Source organism: Suricata suricatta, chromosome 1 (assembly GCF_006229205.1).
Source record: "Suricata suricatta isolate VVHF042 chromosome 1, meerkat_22Aug2017_6uvM2_HiC, whole genome shotgun sequence".
Classification (NCBI taxonomy): domain Eukaryota; kingdom Metazoa; phylum Chordata; class Mammalia; order Carnivora; family Herpestidae; genus Suricata; species Suricata suricatta.
The window spans coordinates 98,832,307-98,853,605 of NC_043700.1; the positions used below are offsets into that span (position 1 = coordinate 98,832,307).

The following is a 21,299-nucleotide window of genomic DNA, read 5'->3' on the forward strand; positions in this document are numbered from 1 at the left end:
CTTTCTCAAGGGTTTTTATTAAGAAAGGGTGCTGTATTTTGTCAAATGCTTTTTCTGCATCTATCGACAGGATCATACAGTTTTTATCTTTCCTTTTGTTAATATGATGTATCACATTGATGGATTTGCAAATATTGAACCAGCCCTGTAACCCAGGAATGAATCCCACTTGATCATAATGGATAATTTTTTATATGCTGTTGAATTAAATTTGCCAGTATCTTGTTGAGTATTTTTGCATCTGTATTCATTAAGGATATTGGTCTGTAGTTCTCTTTTTTTTGCTGGGTCTCTGTCTGGTTTGGGTATCAAGGTGATGCTGGCTTCATAGAATGAGTCTGGAAGTTTCCCTTCTATTTCTAATTTTTGGAATAGTTTGAGAAGAATGGGTATTAGCTCTGCTTTAAATGTCTGGTAGAATTCCCCTGGGAATCCATCTGGCCCTGGGCTCTTTCTTCACTGGTTATTTGTCTATTCATGCTTTCTATCTCTTCCTGTTAAAACTTTGGTAGTGCATGTGCATTTATGAATTTGTCCATTTATTTTAGGTTGTCCAATTTGTTAGCATATAATTTTTCATAGTAACCTCTAATGATTGCTTGTATTTCTAAGGAATTGGTTGGAATAGATCCATTTTTATTCATGATTTTGTCTATCTGGGTTCTCTCTCTTTTCTTTCTAAGGAGCCTGCCTGTAGGTTTATCATTCCATTCTGTGCTCATGGATTAGAAGAATAAACATTGTGAAAATGTCATTACTACCCAAAGAAATCTACACATTCAATGCAGTCCCCATCAAAATTGCACCAGCGTTCATCTCAAAGCTAGAACAAGCTATCCTCAAATTTGTATAGAACCACAAAAGGCCCCAAATAGGCAAAGTCATATTGAGGAAGAAAACCAAAATGGGAGGCATCACAATCCCAGCCTTTATCCTCTACTACAAAGCTGTCATCATCAAGACAGTATGGTATCGGCACAAAAACAGATACATAGACCAATGGAATAGAATAGAGAACCCAGAACTGGGCCCACAAAGGTATGGCCAATTAGTTTTTGACAAAGCAGGAAAGAGTACCTGATGGAAAAAAGACTGCCTCTTTAGCAGGTGGTGCTGGGAGAACTGGACAGTAACATGCAGAAGAATGAAACTAGAGCACTTTCTTACACCATACACAAAAATAAACTCAAAATGGCTGAAGGACCTGAATGTGAGACAGGAAACAATCAAAACCCTTGAGGAGAAAGTAGGAAACAACCTTCTTGACCTTAACCGCAGCAATTTCCTACTTGACACATCCCCAAAGGCAAGAGAAATAAAAGCAAAAATGAGGTCTTGAGACCTCATCAAGATCAAAAGCTTCTGCACTGCAAAGAAAACAATCAAGAAAACTAATAGGCAATCGATGGAATGGGAAAAGATAGTTGCAAATGACATATCAGATAAAGGGCTAGTATCCGAAATCTACAAGGAACTCACTAAACTCCACACCCAAAAAACAAATAACCCAGTGAAGCAATGGGCAGAAAATATATACAGATACTTCTCCAAATAGGACATCCAGATGGCCTATAGGCACATGAAATGATGCCCAACATCAGTCATCATCAGGGAAACCAAATCAAAACCATACTGAGATACCACTTCATGCCAGTCAGAGTGGCTAAAATGAACAAATCAAGAAACTATAGATGCTGGCAAGGGTGTGGAGAGGCGGGCACCCTCCTACACTGTTGGTGGGAATGTAAACTGGTGCAGCCGTTCTGGAAAACAGCGTGGAGCTTCCTCAAAAAGCTATCATTAGAACTCCCCTATGACCCAGCAACAGCACTGCTAGGTATTTATCCAAGGGATACAGAAGTGCTGATGCATAGGGGCACATGTACCCCAATGTTCATAGCAGCACTGTCAACAATAGCCAAATCATGGAAAGAGCCTAAATGTCCATCACCTGTTGAATGGATCAAGAAGATGTGGTATATATATATATATATACACACACAATGGAGTATTACATGGCAATGAGAAGGAATGAAACATGACCATTTGTACCAAAATGGATGGACCTCGAGGGTGTCATGCTAAGCGAAATAAGTCAGGTAGAGAAGGATGGATACCATATGTTTGCACTCATAGGTCTCACAGGAGAACAGGAGAGACCTAATGGAAGACCATGGAGAGGGGAAGAGGGAAAGAGATAAGGGAGGGGAGAGAAAGGGACGCAAAGCCTGAGAGACTATTGAATACTGAAAAGGAACCAACGGTTGAAGGGGGAGGGGGAGGGAGAAAAGAGGTGATGGTAATGGAGGAGGGCACTGGGTGTTATATGGAAACCAATATGACAATAAACTATTAAAAAAAAGAATGGAGACAGGTTTAGAAGAGTAGTAAAATTGAGAAATCTCTAGCTAGACTGACAGAGACAAAAAAACAGACACAAAGCACCAACGTTAGGAACAAAAGAAGGGATATCACCACAGACATTTCAGATAGCATATGGATAGTAAAAGATACTATGAACAACTTTATACATAAATTCACATAAATTTGAAAACTGAAAAAATTCACCAATTTTTGAAAAGCACAAAGTATCACATCTCACCTAATATGAAGTAGATAATTTGATTAATCCTATAACTCTCAGGCAACCAAATTTATAATTTTTAAATCGCCCCCCAAAAGATCTTCAGAACTAGACAATTTCACTGGAGAATTCTATCAAACATTTAAAGAATTAACACCCTATGCTACATAATCTCAGCCTGAAAATAGAAGATGAAAGAACAGTTCCCAACTCATTTATTAAGCAAATCTTACCCTGATATCAAAACCAAACAAAGACAACACACAAAAAATAAAGAAAGCTACAGATCAATTTTCATCATGCATATGGAAGCAAAAATCCTTAACAAAACATTAGTAATTAGAATTCAACAATATATAAAAAGAATTCTATACTATGAATAAGTGAAATTTATTCCATGGATACTGGCTGGTTCAATATTAAAAAATCAATGTATTCCACCATGTTAACTGGCTAAAGAAGAAAAATCATATGACCATAACTTTGGGATCTATTGCTGGGCAAAACACTGTTAAACTTGATACCACAGACACAATTCATTAAAGAAAAATTTGATAAATTTGACTTCATCAAAGTTAAAATTTTGTTCTCTGAGAAAGACTGTGAAGAGGATGAAAAGACAAGCTACAGAGTGGGATACAGAATTTGGAAAGTACATATTTGACAACAAGGTAGAATACATAAAGGACTCTCAAAATTTACTAGTAAAATGCAAACAATCCAGTTAGAATATGGGCAAAAGACATGAAGAGACATGTCACTAAAGAGGATGTACATACAGATAGCAAATTAGGGTACAAAAAGATGTGCACCATCATTAATCAATGCTAATTAAGGAAATGCAAATTAAGACCACAATGAGATGCTACCATCAGAATAGCTAAAATGAAAAATAGTAACGGCTTCTAATGCTGGGGAGGGTGTGGAGAAACTGGATTATTAACATCTTGTTATTGGAAATGTAGAATGGCACAGCCACTCTAGAAACTAATTTGGTAATTTCTCTTAAAAAAATGAACATAGAGCTAACAGTAATACTGGGCATTTATCCCAGTGAATTGAAAGCTCATGTTCACACAAAAACCTATATACAAATGTTCATAGCAGCTTTATTCTTAATTAAAAATAAAACAGAAACAATTCAGATGCACCTCAATGGGTAAATGGTGGAAAACACTGTGGTCCATCCATATCATGGTTCTCAGCAGTACAAAGGAACAAACAATTGAAACAGACATAACTGGAGAATTATACTAAGTGAAAAAAGCCAATCTCCAAAGGTTACATACTGTATATATGTATGTGGTGTTTACATAATTTATATAGCATTCTTGAAATGAAAAAATATATAGAGAGAAATAAAGAACAGATTAGTGATTGGCAGGAGTCTCTTGACTATATTAATGACAATATTCTGGTTGTGACAGTGTATTCTAGCCTTGCAAGACGTTACTTTGGGAGAAACTGGGAAAAGGTACATGATAGGACAGCTCTATATATTTGCATATGAACACAATCTTCTCAAGAAATAAAAACTATCAAATTATGAAATTGCATGAATAATCCCTAACTAAAAATTGCTGAGTGAAAGAAGCCAGTCTGTAAAGACTACACTCTGTATGATTCCAACTATGTGACATTCTGGAAAGGCCAAAACTTCAGAAGACAGTAAAAGAATCAGTGGTTACCAAGGGCTTGGGGGAGGGAGGGGAGATAAATAGGCAGAGGATAGGGGATTTTTAGGGCAATGAGACTATTCCATGATACTATAATGGCAGATACATGACATTATGCATTCATGAAAGCCCGTAGAACATTACAAAACAAAGAGTGATCCCTAAAGTAAACCATGGACTTTAGTTTTTAATAGTGTATTAGTATTGGTTCATCAGCCATAACAGGTATATCAACAAAGGCAAGATGTTAATAACAGGGGAAACTATGTTGGGAGGAGAAGGGTATATAGGAACACTCTATACTTTCTCTTAGTTTTCCTGTAAACCTAGAACTGCTCTAAAAAATAAAGTACATTACTTTTTAAAAAGTTTATTTAAAAAAATTCATAGCTCTTCCTAATGCAATGCAGAGCAGCTTTGTCTGCTTTCTAGTATGAAGAGGGGAAAAAAGCTATGCTTCACAATCCCCAGTAATGGCAGAAATTGTCTCTGAGAGAGGAATAGAAGGAACAGAGCAAAGCAAATGATGATGTCTTATAACAGTTTCTAAGGATTTGTTCACCAACTCTGCTAATCTTTACAGGGAATATTCACCCTCTTTTATTTGCAAGTGTTTGAAATTTGTGTTACCATATGACTGGAACATAGCAGGAGAAGCTGGGTTAATTTTCAATGTATTTTTATATATACATATGTACACTGGGTTAATTTCAGTGTATTTGTATATATACATATATACACTGAATATATATATTCATAATGTATGCTGAATATAATATTCATATATATACTAACATATTCAGTATATATTATATATTACATATAATAATATATACTCATATATACTCTCTATATATCCTCATATGTATATTCACATATATAACACACATTATATATAATATATACACTGAATATATATATTCATTCATATATATTCAATATATTCTAGAGAGAGTGACAGGGTGGGCTCTTTAAACTTTTTGTTTCTATAATCAAAATAGCAAGTTTCCTTTAGATCACAAAGGACAAAAGGAGCAGTATTTCTTATACTAACATAGTGCAATCTGTTGGAGGGGGGAATTTCCTTTCAATCCTTCTCAAAGCAATTCAATTAGTAGTGAGAGAGAGAGAATGAAATAACACAAAAAATTGAAATCCACAGATTTTTTCCATTAACCTTTTTTAGAAATACATATTTCATGTAATATAATTATATATTCCAAATAATGTTTTTAAACAAATTTAGTTTTTTTTTCTGAAAAAAATTTCAATGGGACATATTCAAGAAAAGAAAAATGCCCCAAGGCAGGCAGCCACTAGAAAATGCAGAGATGACAATCTTCATAGTAATGGAATCTTTCTCCTTACAATTAAGACCACAAAGTTTTTCCATAAAGAAACCAAAATAGAAATGCAGCTTTTTTCCTCCTCCTCATTTCTGTTACTGATTTGAGTCATTACAAACACTTAAATGAAAATAGAAGTGTTAGATAAAGGACTGGCATATCATTACTAACTTCTATACCTTCTAAAATCTTATCTATGGCATAAGTCTAATTTTGTGACTCCAGACACAGATATGAGAAAATATTTTTATCTCATTTCCCTTTTTCTAATGGTACCTAATGTTAGCTGATTCCACCAACATTTCTGAAACAGTCACATGACTTAATTAGATTCCATCCCGCTGGCCTCTGTAATTTATGATCGTCTTCTAGGGTGTGTTTGAAAGGACTTGATAAGCTTTGTGGTTGATTCAGAAACAAGTATGTGACCTGACTCAGGCCTATGAAAGTGAATGCTAGGACTTGTCTCTGCAAATGTTGTGCCAGAGATGCTTTCTGAATCCTATTGAATGTAGCATGGAAGTATATTGCCCAGGAAACTGCTGGCGGTACGTGATACTGTGATCAAGCCAGGCATGGGATGAAGCTTATCCCAAGGAAACCAAAACAAACACTGACAAACCAGAGACTCCTTGGTGGCATACTTAGATGAAGACGCCCTACCAGATCACCTCTGAACTTTTCAGATATGTGAGCCATAAATTCCCTTTATTGTTTAAGCTAGTCGACTTCTGACTAAGAACCTGCTGGTATAGTTATTCTCTCCAGATCTTCATCTCACTGATGTAGGTCCAAAGAGTATATTAAGATTGGAGTTATAAGGATGAGTGGAGAAGACAGCTAAAAAAGCCCAGAAGTGGGGACCTCAAAGAGGAAAGAGAGCCGAGAGCAGAGCTATTACAAAAAAAGTATATACCGCTGGCCACAGACTCATCTGATTTCTAAGAAGCATTCACTCTTTTTTTAGCGAAGCAAAAGAACCATCACTCAAGCTGCTGTAGGAAATAGATGTTCAGTAAGAACCACGAGGAACTTTCAGTGTCAGGGCATACAACAGTGTGTCAGCTGGCACAATATGTTATTACTAGCAAATTTATATCATGAGAGAGAAGCAACAGACAAAAAGGGAAAAGGAGAAGGCACACAAAATAATAGCTCAACCTCTTATTCTTCATACTCCATTCCACTTCCTCTAAGTCTACATTTTTTCCCTTTGAGAAATCATCTTTGGCTTTGAGTGACCATCTGACAATATTAAACATCTCTGAAGCCAGAAGTTCTAGATGATAAATCAGTGCTAGAGCAAGCTTGTATTTGGCTCGTAAGAATCAAATGATAAATTTTTAAGTATTCTGTGAGCCAGAAATTAACTGCAGTGAACACAACCATATAAAATTAAGTTATATAAATAATATTTAGATAAAGTATATTTAAAACAGCAATAAATACTCAAAAACATCCCTTTCTATGTCTTTTACTACTTTTTGCTATTATCTATACTCTTGATGTTATTTATATCTATTTGTATGTGAACAGTGGAAATACTATATAATGTATTACTTCACATCTTTTTCTAATTCTGCATTTAATGTCTTCTTGACGGTAACCTGAAATTGGCCATGGTTGGAAATTGGCCAACTCTACAAATAAGACATTTTACCCTGAAAGAATCAGTTGTTAAATATTTACTAGCAAAGTCCTAGACACAGGAATATGTTAAGTCAACACATTCTGCATAAACAAACAAACAATGAAAGGCATATCTAAATTCTCTAAGGTTTTCTTCCCTTCCCTTTCAATAGTTAAATTTATTAGGTAACTGGAGCTGGAGTTCCAGACCATCTGTGAGTTGGGGAATCTAATATATGAACACTTTCATTACTAAAACTTTCAGAATGAAGAACACTGTCAACTGAGCACATAGAATTCAAGTTCAGCTGTTCTCTGCCCTTTATTGCAAACCCTTCTGTAGGGTCTTAACAGTGTATTTAATCTGGATGCCTAATAAATGATATAACTTATTCAAGATACCTAGCCTTGCCCTGATGGATTAGAAAGTTATCTTTGTGGCATTAGATCATCTATTGAAAATAATATTACTAGACATACTTTCCTATTGATGTCATTTATAATCATCCAGAATTTTCCCTTTATTCTTTAAAGATTTTATAGGATTTTATATATTGTATTTTGCTACTATTTCAATTATTTATGAATAGTTGAATATTTAATTATAACTTGATATAGATCTATGACTTGAGGGTCTTCACCATAATCAAATTAATTTCCACAAAAATCTCACAATTTTTAATATACTAGAAATATTAAATAATTGTTGCCAATATTCTTCCTCAGTAGTGTCCTCAAATTTAAATATTTTGTAGTTAAATTAAGATTTAAAATACTACATTAAAAAGTTCAATTATTTTTGGGTGCCTGCATGGTTCAGTCAGTTATGCATCTGACTCTTGATTTCAGCTCAGGACATGATCTTACTGTTTGTGGGATGGAGCCCCCAGTTGGGCTCTGTGCTGACAGTGCAGAGCCTGCTAGGGATTCTCTCTCTCTCTCTCTCTCTCTCTCTCTCTCTCTCTCTCTCTCTCTCTCCTCTCTCTGTATCTCCCCTACTTGCAGGCAGGCTCGCTCTCTCTCTCTCTCTCTCTCTCTCTCAAAATAAATAAACGTTTTTTTAAAAGTTCAAATATTTGGTTTTTAAGTATACTTTCCTTCTGGTTTTCTTACTGTGGAGCCCCATTACTATAATTATTAGAAACCAAATGGAAAATTACATTTTATCGAGAGAATATGTAATCTTTAAAAACATGATCAGGGGGTGCCTGGGTGGCTCAGTCGGTTAAGCCTCCGGCTTTGGCTCAGGTCAGATCTCACGTTCGTGGGTTCGAGCCCCGCGTCAGGCTCTGTGCTGACAGCTAGCTCAGAGCCTGGAGCCTGCTTCCAGTTCTGTGTCTCCTTCTCTCTCTGCCCCTCCCCCTCTCATGCTCTGTCTCTCGCTGTATCAAAAATAAATAAAACATTAAAAAAATTAAAAAAAACATGATCAGTTCCTTTTTCATACCTTCTGTCAATGAATAGTCTTATGAACAAATACTGGACTTCTATTCCTCCAAAGAGAAACATTCTTTTTTTTTTCACTTTTATATCATAGGTTAGCATTCTGAAACTTGATCAACAATGATTGATTGTGCATAGGTAGTGCTACACATTTAAAGTGAAATTTTGATTTGACTAAAAGCTACATATTTGTTAGACCAATGAATCTAATTCATAGTCTATAGAGATACTTACACATAATTGTAGTAAGACAAAGATCTTTTAAAAATCTCTTTCCTCATGATTCCCTGGCAGCTGCAATTCTGGTGGAATGAGCAAAACCAGTGGAGGGGAGAGAATGGAAACTGACTTGCTCTCTACAGTTGTCCTATTGATTTATTAAAAAGCCTAAGGCCATATGTTTACTCTGTACTTGTACAGGTCTCTTCTGGCTGTTTACAGATAGCCTGTTGGATCGAATAATAGTCCATAAAATATACATTATTATAAAATGTAACAACTATATATACATATCACATAAAAGATAATAGTCCATACTATGATTTTTGAATAATACCTGAAAAGACTACAATTGATAATCAGGTCATTAATAATTTTCTTTGCATTAAAAAGTTGATTTTTAAGCCTGCTGAGATTCTTTCTTTTCCTATTTTATATCTTTTGGCCTCTATTTGAGTTCTAAGACTATTTTATAAAGTTTTCAAAAACATACCATTAAAATATTATCATTTAATAGCTATAAATTTATAAGCATTTAAGAAATGAGATTACCAGTGTATTGAATCATACAATTTGAAAAGCACAGTCATTTAGTACTGTTTATGAGATGTACCTGTAAAGCATATTAGAGTGAAAAAGACAACAAAGAAACTCAAGTGATAGTATACATACAGTATGGCTGGACTTATTCACTATGATTTCAACTTGGGTAATAAGTAAAATTTAGCCTAGGTCTCTGCTGCCATTTCTCTAAAGGGCCTTACTAGAAAATTAGAAACCTCTGGCATGTTTAGAAAATCTATAAATTCACAAGATGTTACTGCACACCACTTTTCAAAATAAAAAAATGCTTTTTTCTTGGAGTTTTGGAATGCTAATGTGAAAAAGAACACTAATAAACATGTACACTGAAGCATTAAGTTAATATCTTTTTCTCCCTCAGACTTTTTGTATTTGATCTGTGGTATTTAAGGCCTTCTTGGTGTCCTTATTTTGACATTAATGACTTGCTTAACTACAGTTTAAGATATGCTGATACAGGAAAACTAAAAAGGATCTTCACATAGTCTTCCATCTGAATTTCTAGATTTTATACTTTATGCTTTTCAAAGTGCCCTTGTGATTTATGTCAATACTATCATCATCTTTGTTATTGGTGGAGAAACTCAAATACGCTGATGTTTGATTTTGCCACAAAACTCAGTAAATTAGAATCATGGAATTTTAGAATTAGGGCATGAGGTGGTCAGTTGGTTGAGTGTCTGACTCTTGATTTCAGCTTAAGTGATGATCTCACAGTTGTGGGATAAAGCCTCCCTGCTTGGGATTCTCTCTCTCTTTTTGTCTTTGAGCCTGCCCCAACTCCCTCTCTCTCTCTCTCTCTCTCTCTCTCTCTCGCTCTCGCTCTCGCTCTCTGTCTCTCTCTGTCTCTCTCAAAATAAATAAATAAAAACTAAAAGAAAAGAATTAAATGTATTAGCAAATCCAATCTCCCATGTTCAGTTGAGGAATCTAATGACTAGTCTGGAATCCAGGGCTCCTGGTACCCTATCCACAACAGCACTCCATTTAGAACTTGGGCTTCCTGTTTTCAGACCACAAAGCTAAACTCCTTTCCTGAAGTCACAAAAACAGTCTGCTCAGTCCTCTTTTGTGTGCTGGGAAATGCTGTTCACCAATCATGAGGGGAAAAATAAAAAACATAAACAAAACACATACCAAAAAAGCCTTCATAGCGCCCCAGGGAAAAAACTGTAGGGCGACTGAAGCGGCCTTCTGAAGCGCTGTGGTCTTCCCTGTTTCTCAAGTTCTTCTCACCTGTCAGTTGTTATCTGTGTGTAAGACCAGGGCTCACAGCTGGTTCTGCTCAGTTCTGCTTATGGCTATTTTAATTCCAATTATTTCCCCCACCACTTCTGGACGGAAGCCAGTTATTCTTGAGAGCCTCCCCTTCTTCTATTCTTATTCCCCCTCCTCCTTTCTCTTGTCAACTTATTAGTCCATTATTATAACTCATTTTATGCTTCCCTGTCTCTTCTTCTTCTCCAGTAATCAAGTCTCAAATGAGTTACTGAGTGAACGAAAAACATAGTTTATGCTGAATAATATAGACCAATTAGGAATAAACAGCACAGGGGTGTGTCCATGAAACTTTTATAAGCCAATTTTTCTTCCCCCCACAACTAATTCATGCACAGATAATGTCAAAATATCTTTGTGTTTTTGTCTGTCTTTTAGAATAGCACTTGTTAGATGGCAGCAAGAGGGCTATTCATACTCCTGTATAAAGCACAGAAGCTTTGTATCCCAGCAGTAACACAAGACAACTACTATGTCGGCTCTACTCCTTCTAACATTGATGATGATCATCATGATCATGATCATGATGTTATGATAAGAATGGTCAATGTGAAAGTGTACAGCCTTAGTGTCAAGGAATGCTCTATTATTTGTTGGGAGTATGGTATAGTTGCTGCTGGTACATAATTTGATACCGCAAGTGTAATGATTTATACTGAGTAACAATTTGGGGCATAATTAGTAGAGGCTGGAAGTTATCCACAGTTTTACTCATTCTATCCAGTTCTATGTATTTTAGTCTACATAGATAGGATTCCTCATTAATTCTTTAGATTAATTCTTCTTCAGATGAAATTAGTGCTCTGATATAAAACTCTCCTTGTTTGATTCTTGCATTTTTCTACTGGTTTAATCTCAAAGGCTCACTAGCTGTAGTCTCTCCCAGACAACAAGAACTGGAGTGAACTTCCAGTTCATGTTAAAAGACAACACATTTAGTCATTTCCATGTCACATTTCACTCTCCACTAGGCGAAATGTTCTTGAAATGTGATATAAAAAGTAAAGAAGTTATAATGTACAAAAGAAAAAAGTCCTGACCCACAAGGGGAAAAGGAGGTGGGAAAAAGCCTTTGAAAACATCCTTCTCTGTTCAGTTTTATAAAGGAAAATCCAATCCAAGTTTGATTTATTTAGTCTTATTAAGATTGAAACAATTGCGTGCTCTATCTTAAATTATCCAGATTTTTACTGCTGTGATGTATTTGAATGTTTGGAGGATTATTCCTGAGAAGGCTTCTCTGCAGTCTATGTCACATCTCTGCATCCAGGATACTTCCCTAGCTCTGGATCTCTATACACCATATCATATACAAATAGTAAAGTTCTAAGTAAGATATCATAGAAAATAAGAGAGGAAATAAAATAGGGGAATTATTTAAGCTATTTCTTAAAGTCCTACAGCTATCTGAATGAGTTTGGAAAGTCTGTGATCATCCTGTGTTATCTGGACACTTGACCTCCAAACAAAGGCAGAGCATGTGACTCCACTTAAGGGGTCTGGAAATCTACCCATGACTCGGGAGGGAGGCTTCTGCAGACTTTTCGTGGCCAGGACCTACTGGTGGTAAAATAATAGTTTTGAGGGTCTTTCCCCCTTGAGATGTATTTTTTCTTTATATTTCATAAATATAAAAGTTATATTGTAAAAAAAAGATACTCTTACCCTTGTAGGTCTATGGCAGGACTAACATAGAGTAGAATCCAACATATTATTTAAGCTGGGAATTATTAAATGGATCAATTGATTCATTATTGTGATGCAATTAGAAAATAACTGATCCCAGCTAGTTTTAAGGTAAATAATCTATTCTCAAATTCAAGTGTTCATCTTGTTTTTCCTTATTAATCAGGAAAACTATAAAAACGATTTCAAGTAAACTACCTGAACCAGGAAACATAAAAAAGCATAAAAATTTAAAAGAAGTGTGAATTTTTGAACTCTGAACTGGTACAAGTTCAGTTCTGGAATCTGATTTGGAATTATTCTCACTTTATTTATTCATCTAACATCATAGTAAAACATGGAAACTAAGTTGAATCTAGTATGGTAATTTTGTATTGCAAAAAATAGAAAATGAAAACTTAACAACAGGACCCTTTAGATATGACACTGTGTGGGGAAAGGAGTATCGAAAACAATCTTTGGTGGATTCTATTCAGTGTGAATTATGGAAGGTGAAATGTAAAAACACTATACTTACCTCTGTACCCAGCTGCCCTCACCTTTATGTCTCAATAGAGTTCAGGTGAAAGGTTACATTCCTTATCAATAGAGGGGAAATAAAGAGGCATTCTGAAAACTCCATAGATATATCTGGAATGGCTCAAATCAACCCTTAAAAGCATCTGGATACTTTACCTATTTGCTTTTAAAATTGATACTATCCTTTGCTCATAAAGTTGAATTTCCTTTATAACAATCAAAATGCAATGAATAAAAAATTGCTCTCCAGAGTTATTTGCTAGAACTTAAGGAAAAGGAGAGTAGAATATCATCTTGTATCTAATTTATATTAAACTTTTTGGGCCACGTGCTTTGAGACTACATAAATGTTATATTTCCTTAGAAATTATAAATGAAAGTATATTTCTAAAGAAAATATCTTAGTAATCCAATTACTAAATATGAAGACTTGTTTCAAGGTTAAAGAAATTCACAACATGGATTCCAACTTTAAAAGCTTTCATACAAAAAGGATGATATAATATATTTTAAAAGTTTTATGTAATATAAGGTAAAAGAAATCATGATGTGCCATGTGGGTTGGACCATGAAGACAAGTATGAGACCTGGCCAAAAAAAAGAATTGAGAGTGAAATTAACTTATAATGTGAAATGTGAAAGGCAAGCCAAACCGAATGTACATCAGCTGTCAGATTGCTTCATTCCTTTAGAGCAGTTGTTCATCTGAAAATAGCTTTCAAATGAGAAAGGATGACTACAAAAGGATTAGTTGCCATAGGCTTTTCTACACCCCTTGGAGCTCCAGGTTTGTTATGACAGAAGAGCAAGGATTTAAAGGAAGTAAACTATAGAATATTAAGTAACATCAGGAAGGATCTATGTTAATGGTGAGTTATATTAGTGCTAAAAAGGATTTTTATTGATACCATTTCCATGGATTTCCTTCATGATGGCTGATGCTTGCTGTTTTCTTTGCTTCACCATGGTATTATGTGAAAGCATGGTATTTTGTTCCCTATAGAAAATAAAGGAACATTATTGAGACATTGTGAAGAACTCATCTGGAGTGTCTTATAACCATCCTTTTGCAAGAGAGCATCTCTGTTCTTTATTAAGAATTTATCACTGCTTCCTACTGCGTGACTTTAATATGCATTCTCTTCCCAGTGACAGAGCATGTTATTTGTTGACAGGCAAAGTCACACTAAACGGAGGATAATACTCAGAGTTTCAGGCCCAGTCTTATCTATACACTTGTGCAATGGTCACCAGGCAATAAGAAGCAATGAAAGAGCTGCTTCTTTTCCCCTCCCTCTCTCTTTTCCACAGTTTATTTTAATCTGTCATTGTTTCCTTATTGGCCTTCACTTGTACCAGCATCACAGTACATCAATTCCAGCAAACTGTAAGAATGAAGAAAGGACACTAGATTAAATCAGGACTCTTTGGTGGTGGCATTTTAATATTGGCATCAACAGCTGCCCTTTAAAGCAAAGAATGCCCATTTATGAGTCACAACTCTGAACTTCCTTGGACAACTGACTAATAAAACATTTTAGGAAACAATACACTCACCTTGTTCTTAGACTGTGCTTTTCAGCAGGGTTGAATCCCAATTTGTGGAGGAAACAGTGGAGATGGAATATGGATGACACTTGGGCCCGATGGTTTTTATCCCTGAGCCTGGGACGGCATGGTCCCTAGCTCTGACTCAAACTGGGGACTGAGCCTTTCTGAAGAGACTGGCATCCAGCTGACATCAACTGACTATATATAGCACCAAATACTTCAACTACTCATATCTTCCTGGCGAAAGGGAGGAACAGACAAAGATTAGGTTCTCTCCATTGTATTTCTAGTTTGTGAGATGGTTGAATGAACATACAGAAAGTTTTTATGGAGCGCCTTCTCTTTGAGAAGATAGTAGCTGAAAGGGACTTTTAAAACTTTTTAACATATAGATCTCATGCTACATCTTAGTTGATGTGGCAAGAGACACATAAATGCATTAGAACAGAATGATAGATCATTAACTATTCAAATGAAAGTCTGGAAAATAATATCTATGGAGTTTCAAGAATAAAGAAAACAATGTGGAGTGGAGCCATCCCTTAAATAGGAAGGAGAATGTATGCTAGTTTCAGAAAAATGGGTAATATTTGAATGGTAAGGCAGAGGAGCACTTTGAAATGGTGTTAAAAGTTGAGCCATGAAGCTATTTGAGTAAAAGCTTAGATTCATAACTGGGTCATGCTTTTTGAAGAGACCCTGTAAAGAACAGGGCCTACAAAGTTGACTAATCTTTGCAAGGTCTGGAGTCAGGAAATCCTGTTGGGGAAAATTTTGAATGTAGGTCTTGTTGGCCTCCTTGCTGGTCTTTGAACACAGAAGCATTTTTCCATTTCTGGGCTTTTACTTTTACTATTTCTTGTTTGCTGTAACCTGCTCTTCCTCTATGCACGTGGCTCACTCTGTCATGCCATCAGGACTTTGCTCAACTTTTGATGCCTTACAAAGTTCTTTCCCAGTCACCGTGTCTAAAACATCACATGGTGCGACTCTCTGGTCCCTAATTCTGCTTTATTTTTCTTTATATTTTTGCATTACAATTAAAGTCAAATGGAAGTGAAAGAAAAACCCCTAAAACAGAAATTTTAAAAAGAAAGTTTTGTTTTTCTCACACATAAACTTTGTCCAGAGGTAATCATCTATGATTAGCGTGATTGACATAACCAACGGGAGCTCAATTACCTTCTAACATTTTGCTCTATTATCCCTAAAATGCAGATCCCTTGGACCTAAGTGGCTGCTCCAGCTCTAGCCAGCATGTTCATATTTCAGTTAGCAGAAAAAAGAAAAAGTAAGGAGAAAGGCACACTGTCTCTTCTTCAGAACATGTTCTGATATTGCTCAGATCTCTTTTGTTTATATCCATCTATCCAAAACTTAGTCAAATAGCCATACAGACCTCAAGAGTAGTTGGAACATGTAGATTTTCTTCTGTGTGGCCATTTGCCCAGCTAAAATTCAGAGGTTAACTTATTGACAAAAAAGATAAATGGTTACTGGATGCCAGCTCTCAAATTTTGACATAAGAACATATGAACATTATTTTATCTAGCTAGTGTCTCTTTTTTCCTACCAAAAATACAAGAAATTCCATAAAGGCTTGAGCATCAAGAATTGTGTCTAGAGTGTGGTGGGCACTCAATATTCATTGAATGTATGAATAAATGAGTGGATTGGAGATTAATTGTGGAATGCATTAAAGGTTTGGCATGATTTTGGAATTCCCTTCCTGTTATGTCAAACACTTGGGGAAAAAATAGAATTATAATAAATGAACAGTCACTTGACTATAAAAAGATGGTGGCCACTTATGAGAGAAATTGTTTCGTATGAGATTGAAATAAGTTATACATTTTGGTGACTGATTGTGGGATTGATGGTTCAAAGTAGTAGGTTGTAGGTTTAAGCTAACCTATTGCAATTGTGTCTAAGCAAATGTTTGCATTAAAGATATTAATTAGACACCAGTGAGAAACCATTTTGCCAGAGCCAAATGAATTGAAATTCCCTCCTTAAGTTCCTGGCTTTGGGATTTATTGTAGTATGCTTTTAGTTAAGTCTCTTAAACTCTTAGCTTTCTTATCTATAAAATGGGGATTACAGTTTTTACCACATCATATCATGGACATTCTTCAGGTAACAATTTCAGAAACTTCTGATTCTTAATAAAAGTTTAATGAATGTTAATTTTTTCTTTTACTATTATCAGCCCTGCAATATGAAAAGATTAGAATAATCAACTGCATTATTCAGTAAAAATAAAAATATACTCAGAAAGCCCCAGTATTCCTATTTGGTCACTTTTATATGCTTCCAATTTTCTTTTATGTTGTTCTACAGGTTGAACTGGTGTCCTCAGTGATAATAATTGTTATGTTAACTTTGGTTTCCAAAATGAAAGGAGATATTTTTAATGATTTTTAAAGTCTTTCAGAATATTATAACTTACCTGTTTTTATTTTTCAATTATACTTAATATTGTTTTTGCCTTGTTTTTAAAGCTCATTTATACATATCATTGATAGCTTTCTGGTTTCTGAGTTATTGTTTGTTCTGAAAAGAAGAAAGAACAAATCACATTCAGGCAGTATATGCTATCCATGTACTTCTTGACAAGGCTAAATTTTCAAAAAGAACTTTAAGGGTTATTATAAAGCATTTTCAGATGGCCCATTATGAAAGCCAATGCATTTAAATTTTAAATTGAGTCATAATTAACATGTTTCTATGTCATCTGCCAGTGATCTGGCTCTAGATTAAACTTCCCTCAAAGTTGTCATAGTGTGATCTCCCTTTGTTCTCAGCTCCAACATTTCCATCCCCAAGACCCAGGATTGTCCTCTTGCCATAAATGCACTATGTCCTAGAATGCACTATGTCCTTCCGGGATCTCAGTACTTCCACTTGTCTTACCCTACTAATTATTCTTGTCTTTGATGCTTCTTCCTCACCCCAACACAAGCAGAGTAGTCTTTAAGTTTCCCTCAAGGCCTGAAGTATTTTAGATTAATTGGGGCTCACAATGACAGATGAGATCTGTTCTTGAAGGCAAATAATGGGATTCTAATGGTAGAATCTGGTGCCTTGGAAGACCAGTGAGGAAGTTTCTGGCAGAACTTCTCAATGTCCCTGTAATCAAACTATTTCTTTTGCTTGGGCTGCCAGTTGTGTTTCCAATTCTTCACCACTTGCTAAAAGAGAAAAAGAGATTAAATAAGGTGAATTTCACAGCCAATATACCACCTAACAAAAACTCACACCATGAAGACCCATGAAAGGCAGCCTTATTTAGCCAGTGCAGTAAACACGAGTCTTTTAGCCAACTGGTAAACAAGGTCTACATTGATCTTCCTCTGACTGAGCACTTGTTTTTTAGTTCTGTGTTTCTCCTTGTCCCATTTTTAGTCTATATTAGGTATCTGTGGGCAGTTAGAGATTAGGGCAGGATCCGGGACTGCCCAGGATGTGGGAACTGACTATCTGCTAGATGGGCAAGCAACATATCACCACTATTGAGGTTCTGGATGGATGCACACATAACCCAAAGAGGGCAGCTACCAGGCTAGTGTTTAAATGACAAATATGATAGGATGATCAGTTATTTACCAGCCTTCAGGGCATCATATATAGTGCTAAGCCTCAGAGGAAAGAAAGGATAACAAATATATAAAAACTTACAGCTTGTAAGGCGTGTGTTTTAGTTTGTGTGAAAGGCCTATCCATTTCCTTGATGGCTAACTTGCTTGTCATATCTTTGCAGTTTCTATGTTCCTACATCAAGGAAGGTCCAGCTTACAATCGATCTTATTACCCAGCCACAGCAAGGGCAGAATAGTTGTAAGCAATGCTGTACTGATCATCCCACTGGCCAAGGTGAGATGGTACAAGACAAATAGATGAGTTTGCAATTGGTCTCACTATAGCATAGGCCTAAGGACACCTACAGTTGTAAGAGGAACTGTTACAGCCACATTTTGCCTAGCAATTGCTAGGCATTGCTCCTGTTTTACAGATGAGGAAACAGACATTCTGAGAGATTAAGTAAAATCCCCCATGCAACATCATCTTGGTAATTATAGAGATGGGATTAAAAATTTGTTCTGTCTGATGCACAGGCTTTTGTATTTTTACTATACTGTGCAGAAATCTCTATCTTCCTAATCTTGACTATCTCTGTACTGATATCTTCATAACAAAAATAAAGAAGCAGAATTGAGAATTGTCAAATTAATTATTTCAATGTGCTCCTTATTGATTCCCTTTAGAATGTGGTATCCCAACACTAGGTTTATTTTGGCTGGGGTATTTTTAACTTGTAACATTTGTGGCTCTTTTCCAATTCATGTTTTTCTCATTTGCAAACTTGTAGGGTTCCTCATGGTGTCTGTTCTCTGGGTACTTTCCTTTCCTTCAGCTGTGCAAATACTAAAGTTATTAAAATGCTGAACATAAACAAATGGAAACATGTGCCATTTGCTGTGTGGCCCTCTCCTTCCTTTTCTGGCCAGTGTACCACACACACACACACACACACACACACACACACACACACACTTACCACCTTCAGGGCCAAAAATAAGAATGTAATCCACCTTCATCAAAATAATCCATTTATAGGCAAACCAGTGTTTTACCTGTCTTCCTCTGAAAATTTATTTCTTTTGCTTAAGCATTTCCTTCTAGGCTCTTAAATTAAACCTTAAGGTAAACTGGGGTGAAAAGGAGAGTTAAACAGAACCCAATGACCAGCTTGTCAAGGACAGCTAACGTAATAGGGTTGGGAACTTGGAAAGAAATAAAGTTTCATATGCAGAAATATTAAGAAACAAGTTGCCAAAGCAAACCCGCAAATCATTTTTTTCGTTTGCTTGCATAATCCCAGCATTTATCCAGAACTTTGTCACATTTCCTTTCATGATTCTAGCCAGGCTGTATTTTTCCTACAGTCTATGGAAGCATTTTCCTTGACAGTTCTCTCACCTGCAAGAAAATTTACTCCTCCTTTTATATACAAATTTAGCCTGACCTAATTAAATAAAAATTCATTAAAGAAAACATGAAGGTTTTTAACGAATGTATAGTTAACAAAAGTAGTGACCGAACCTGGATTTCAAGCCATGTATCATATGCTAGTGTCATCACCAGCATTGACTATAAAATAAGGACAATCATAGCCTCAATGTTATAAAGCTGATCCAAGGCATGGTGCTTATCACAATGCCTAGCTCATATTAAGTGTGTAATAAATGTTAACCATTATTATTATTACTATTGTTATCATCATCATCATCAAAAGTTTTTTTTAATGTTTAGAGAGAGAGAGAGAGAGAAAGCAGGGGAGGGGCAGAGAGAGAAGGAGACACAGAATCCAAAGCAAGCTCCAGACTCTGAGCTGTCAGCACAGAACCTGCCATGGAGCTTGAATGCACGAACCATGAGATCATGACCTGAGCTGAAGTTGGCACACTTAACCAATTGAACTGCCCAGGTGCCCTCAAAAGTTTAACGGTAGCATAAGCATGTGAAAGGATGACAAGCAAAATATGTAAAGTCAGCTTAAAATTAATAGCTTAATCCTGATTTGCCAATGAGACACACAGAAGTTAAATCACATGCTGAAGGTAACACAGATAAATGAAATGGAATGGTTCCTTAACTGAGAAAGATGGATATGATTGAGCTGTGGTATTGATACACACAGATAAAGCCTATGTGAATCAGAAGAATTGTTAAGAAATAAAGCATCCAGAAATGAACAGAGAAGGTTCTGGTGTTCTTGGTAAGTGTATATCCCATGTGAGAGTGATTTACCAATGTATCAGAACCTAATGTCATTAATAAAATCTGAATTGTATAAATAACTCTCCATATTCTGAATCTGCTCACCATTCAAATGTTTAGTTACCTGCTGGTTTCCCATGTAGTTTGCCTAAATCCAAACCCACCTACTACTTTTCTCATTAAACTATGACACACTTTAAGAGTAAAAAATTTAGTGCCTAGTAAATTTTTGTTGAATGAATAAGTGAATGAAAAAATGAATAAGAAAAAGTTAAAGAAATTGGAAAAGAACCAGCAGAGCAAAGTTCAAGAGAGAATTTCCAGTCACTGACAAGTTCTGCAGAGAGATCACAGAGAATGACTTAACTAGAAAAGGTCATTGGTTTGGCAAGAAGTAAGGTCTTTGGCAGAATGAAACATCTTTTGAATGTGGTAGTCACAGAACCCAAACAAAATGGATTTAAGGCAATAATGAGTGGATAGGAAGTGTAAGCTGCAAATGGAAACTACTTATTTGAAAGGACTGACCATGAACTAAAAGGGAGGGAGAGATCTGTTTCTAAAAGGAAAGCAAGTTGCACGTGTGTGTGATTGTGTGTACATGCATGCTTTTGAAGAAGAGACTTGAACATGTTTGGAGATCAAAAAAAAAAAAACCCCAAATATTCATCTGTAAAGCAATAAAAATTCCAATAATTTGAGATTTGGAGTGGTTCACATCATGGTAGAGGTAAGTCTATGATGGTTGATCATTGGGAGAGAGATACTGGTAGGAGGCAAGAAGTATGTGACATACAAGGTTTAAAAAGAAATCTGCAAGGGAACCTGGGTGGCTCAGGCATTAAGTGTCCAACTTTTGATTGTGATCAGGTCCTGACCTCAGGGTTGTGAGTCCACTGGGCTTTGTGCTGGTTGTGAAACCTACTTAAAAAAAGAAGGAAAGAAAGAGAGAAAGAGAGAGAGAGAAAGAAAGAAAGAAAGAAAGAAAGAAAGAAAGAAAGAAAG

The 21,299-nt window shown here is 35.8% G+C and overlaps 1 protein-coding gene across 1 annotated transcript in view; it reads right to left on the bottom strand.

The window, feature by feature from the left end:
* Window positions 1-14,677, bottom strand: part of MYOZ2 (myozenin 2) — a 37,775-nt gene extending 23,098 nt beyond the window's left edge. The window contains exons 1-2 of the mRNA XM_029941544.1: window positions 14,520-14,677; window positions 13,871-13,959 (exon numbers count right to left, since the gene is read on the bottom strand). Of these exons, the coding sequence (XP_029797404.1) occupies window positions 13,871-13,946 (76 nt within the window). The 5' untranslated portion in view covers window positions 13,947-13,959; window positions 14,520-14,677. The remainder of the gene's footprint in view (window positions 1-13,870; window positions 13,960-14,519) is intronic.
* Between the last annotated feature and the right edge of the window lie 6,622 nt (window positions 14,678-21,299).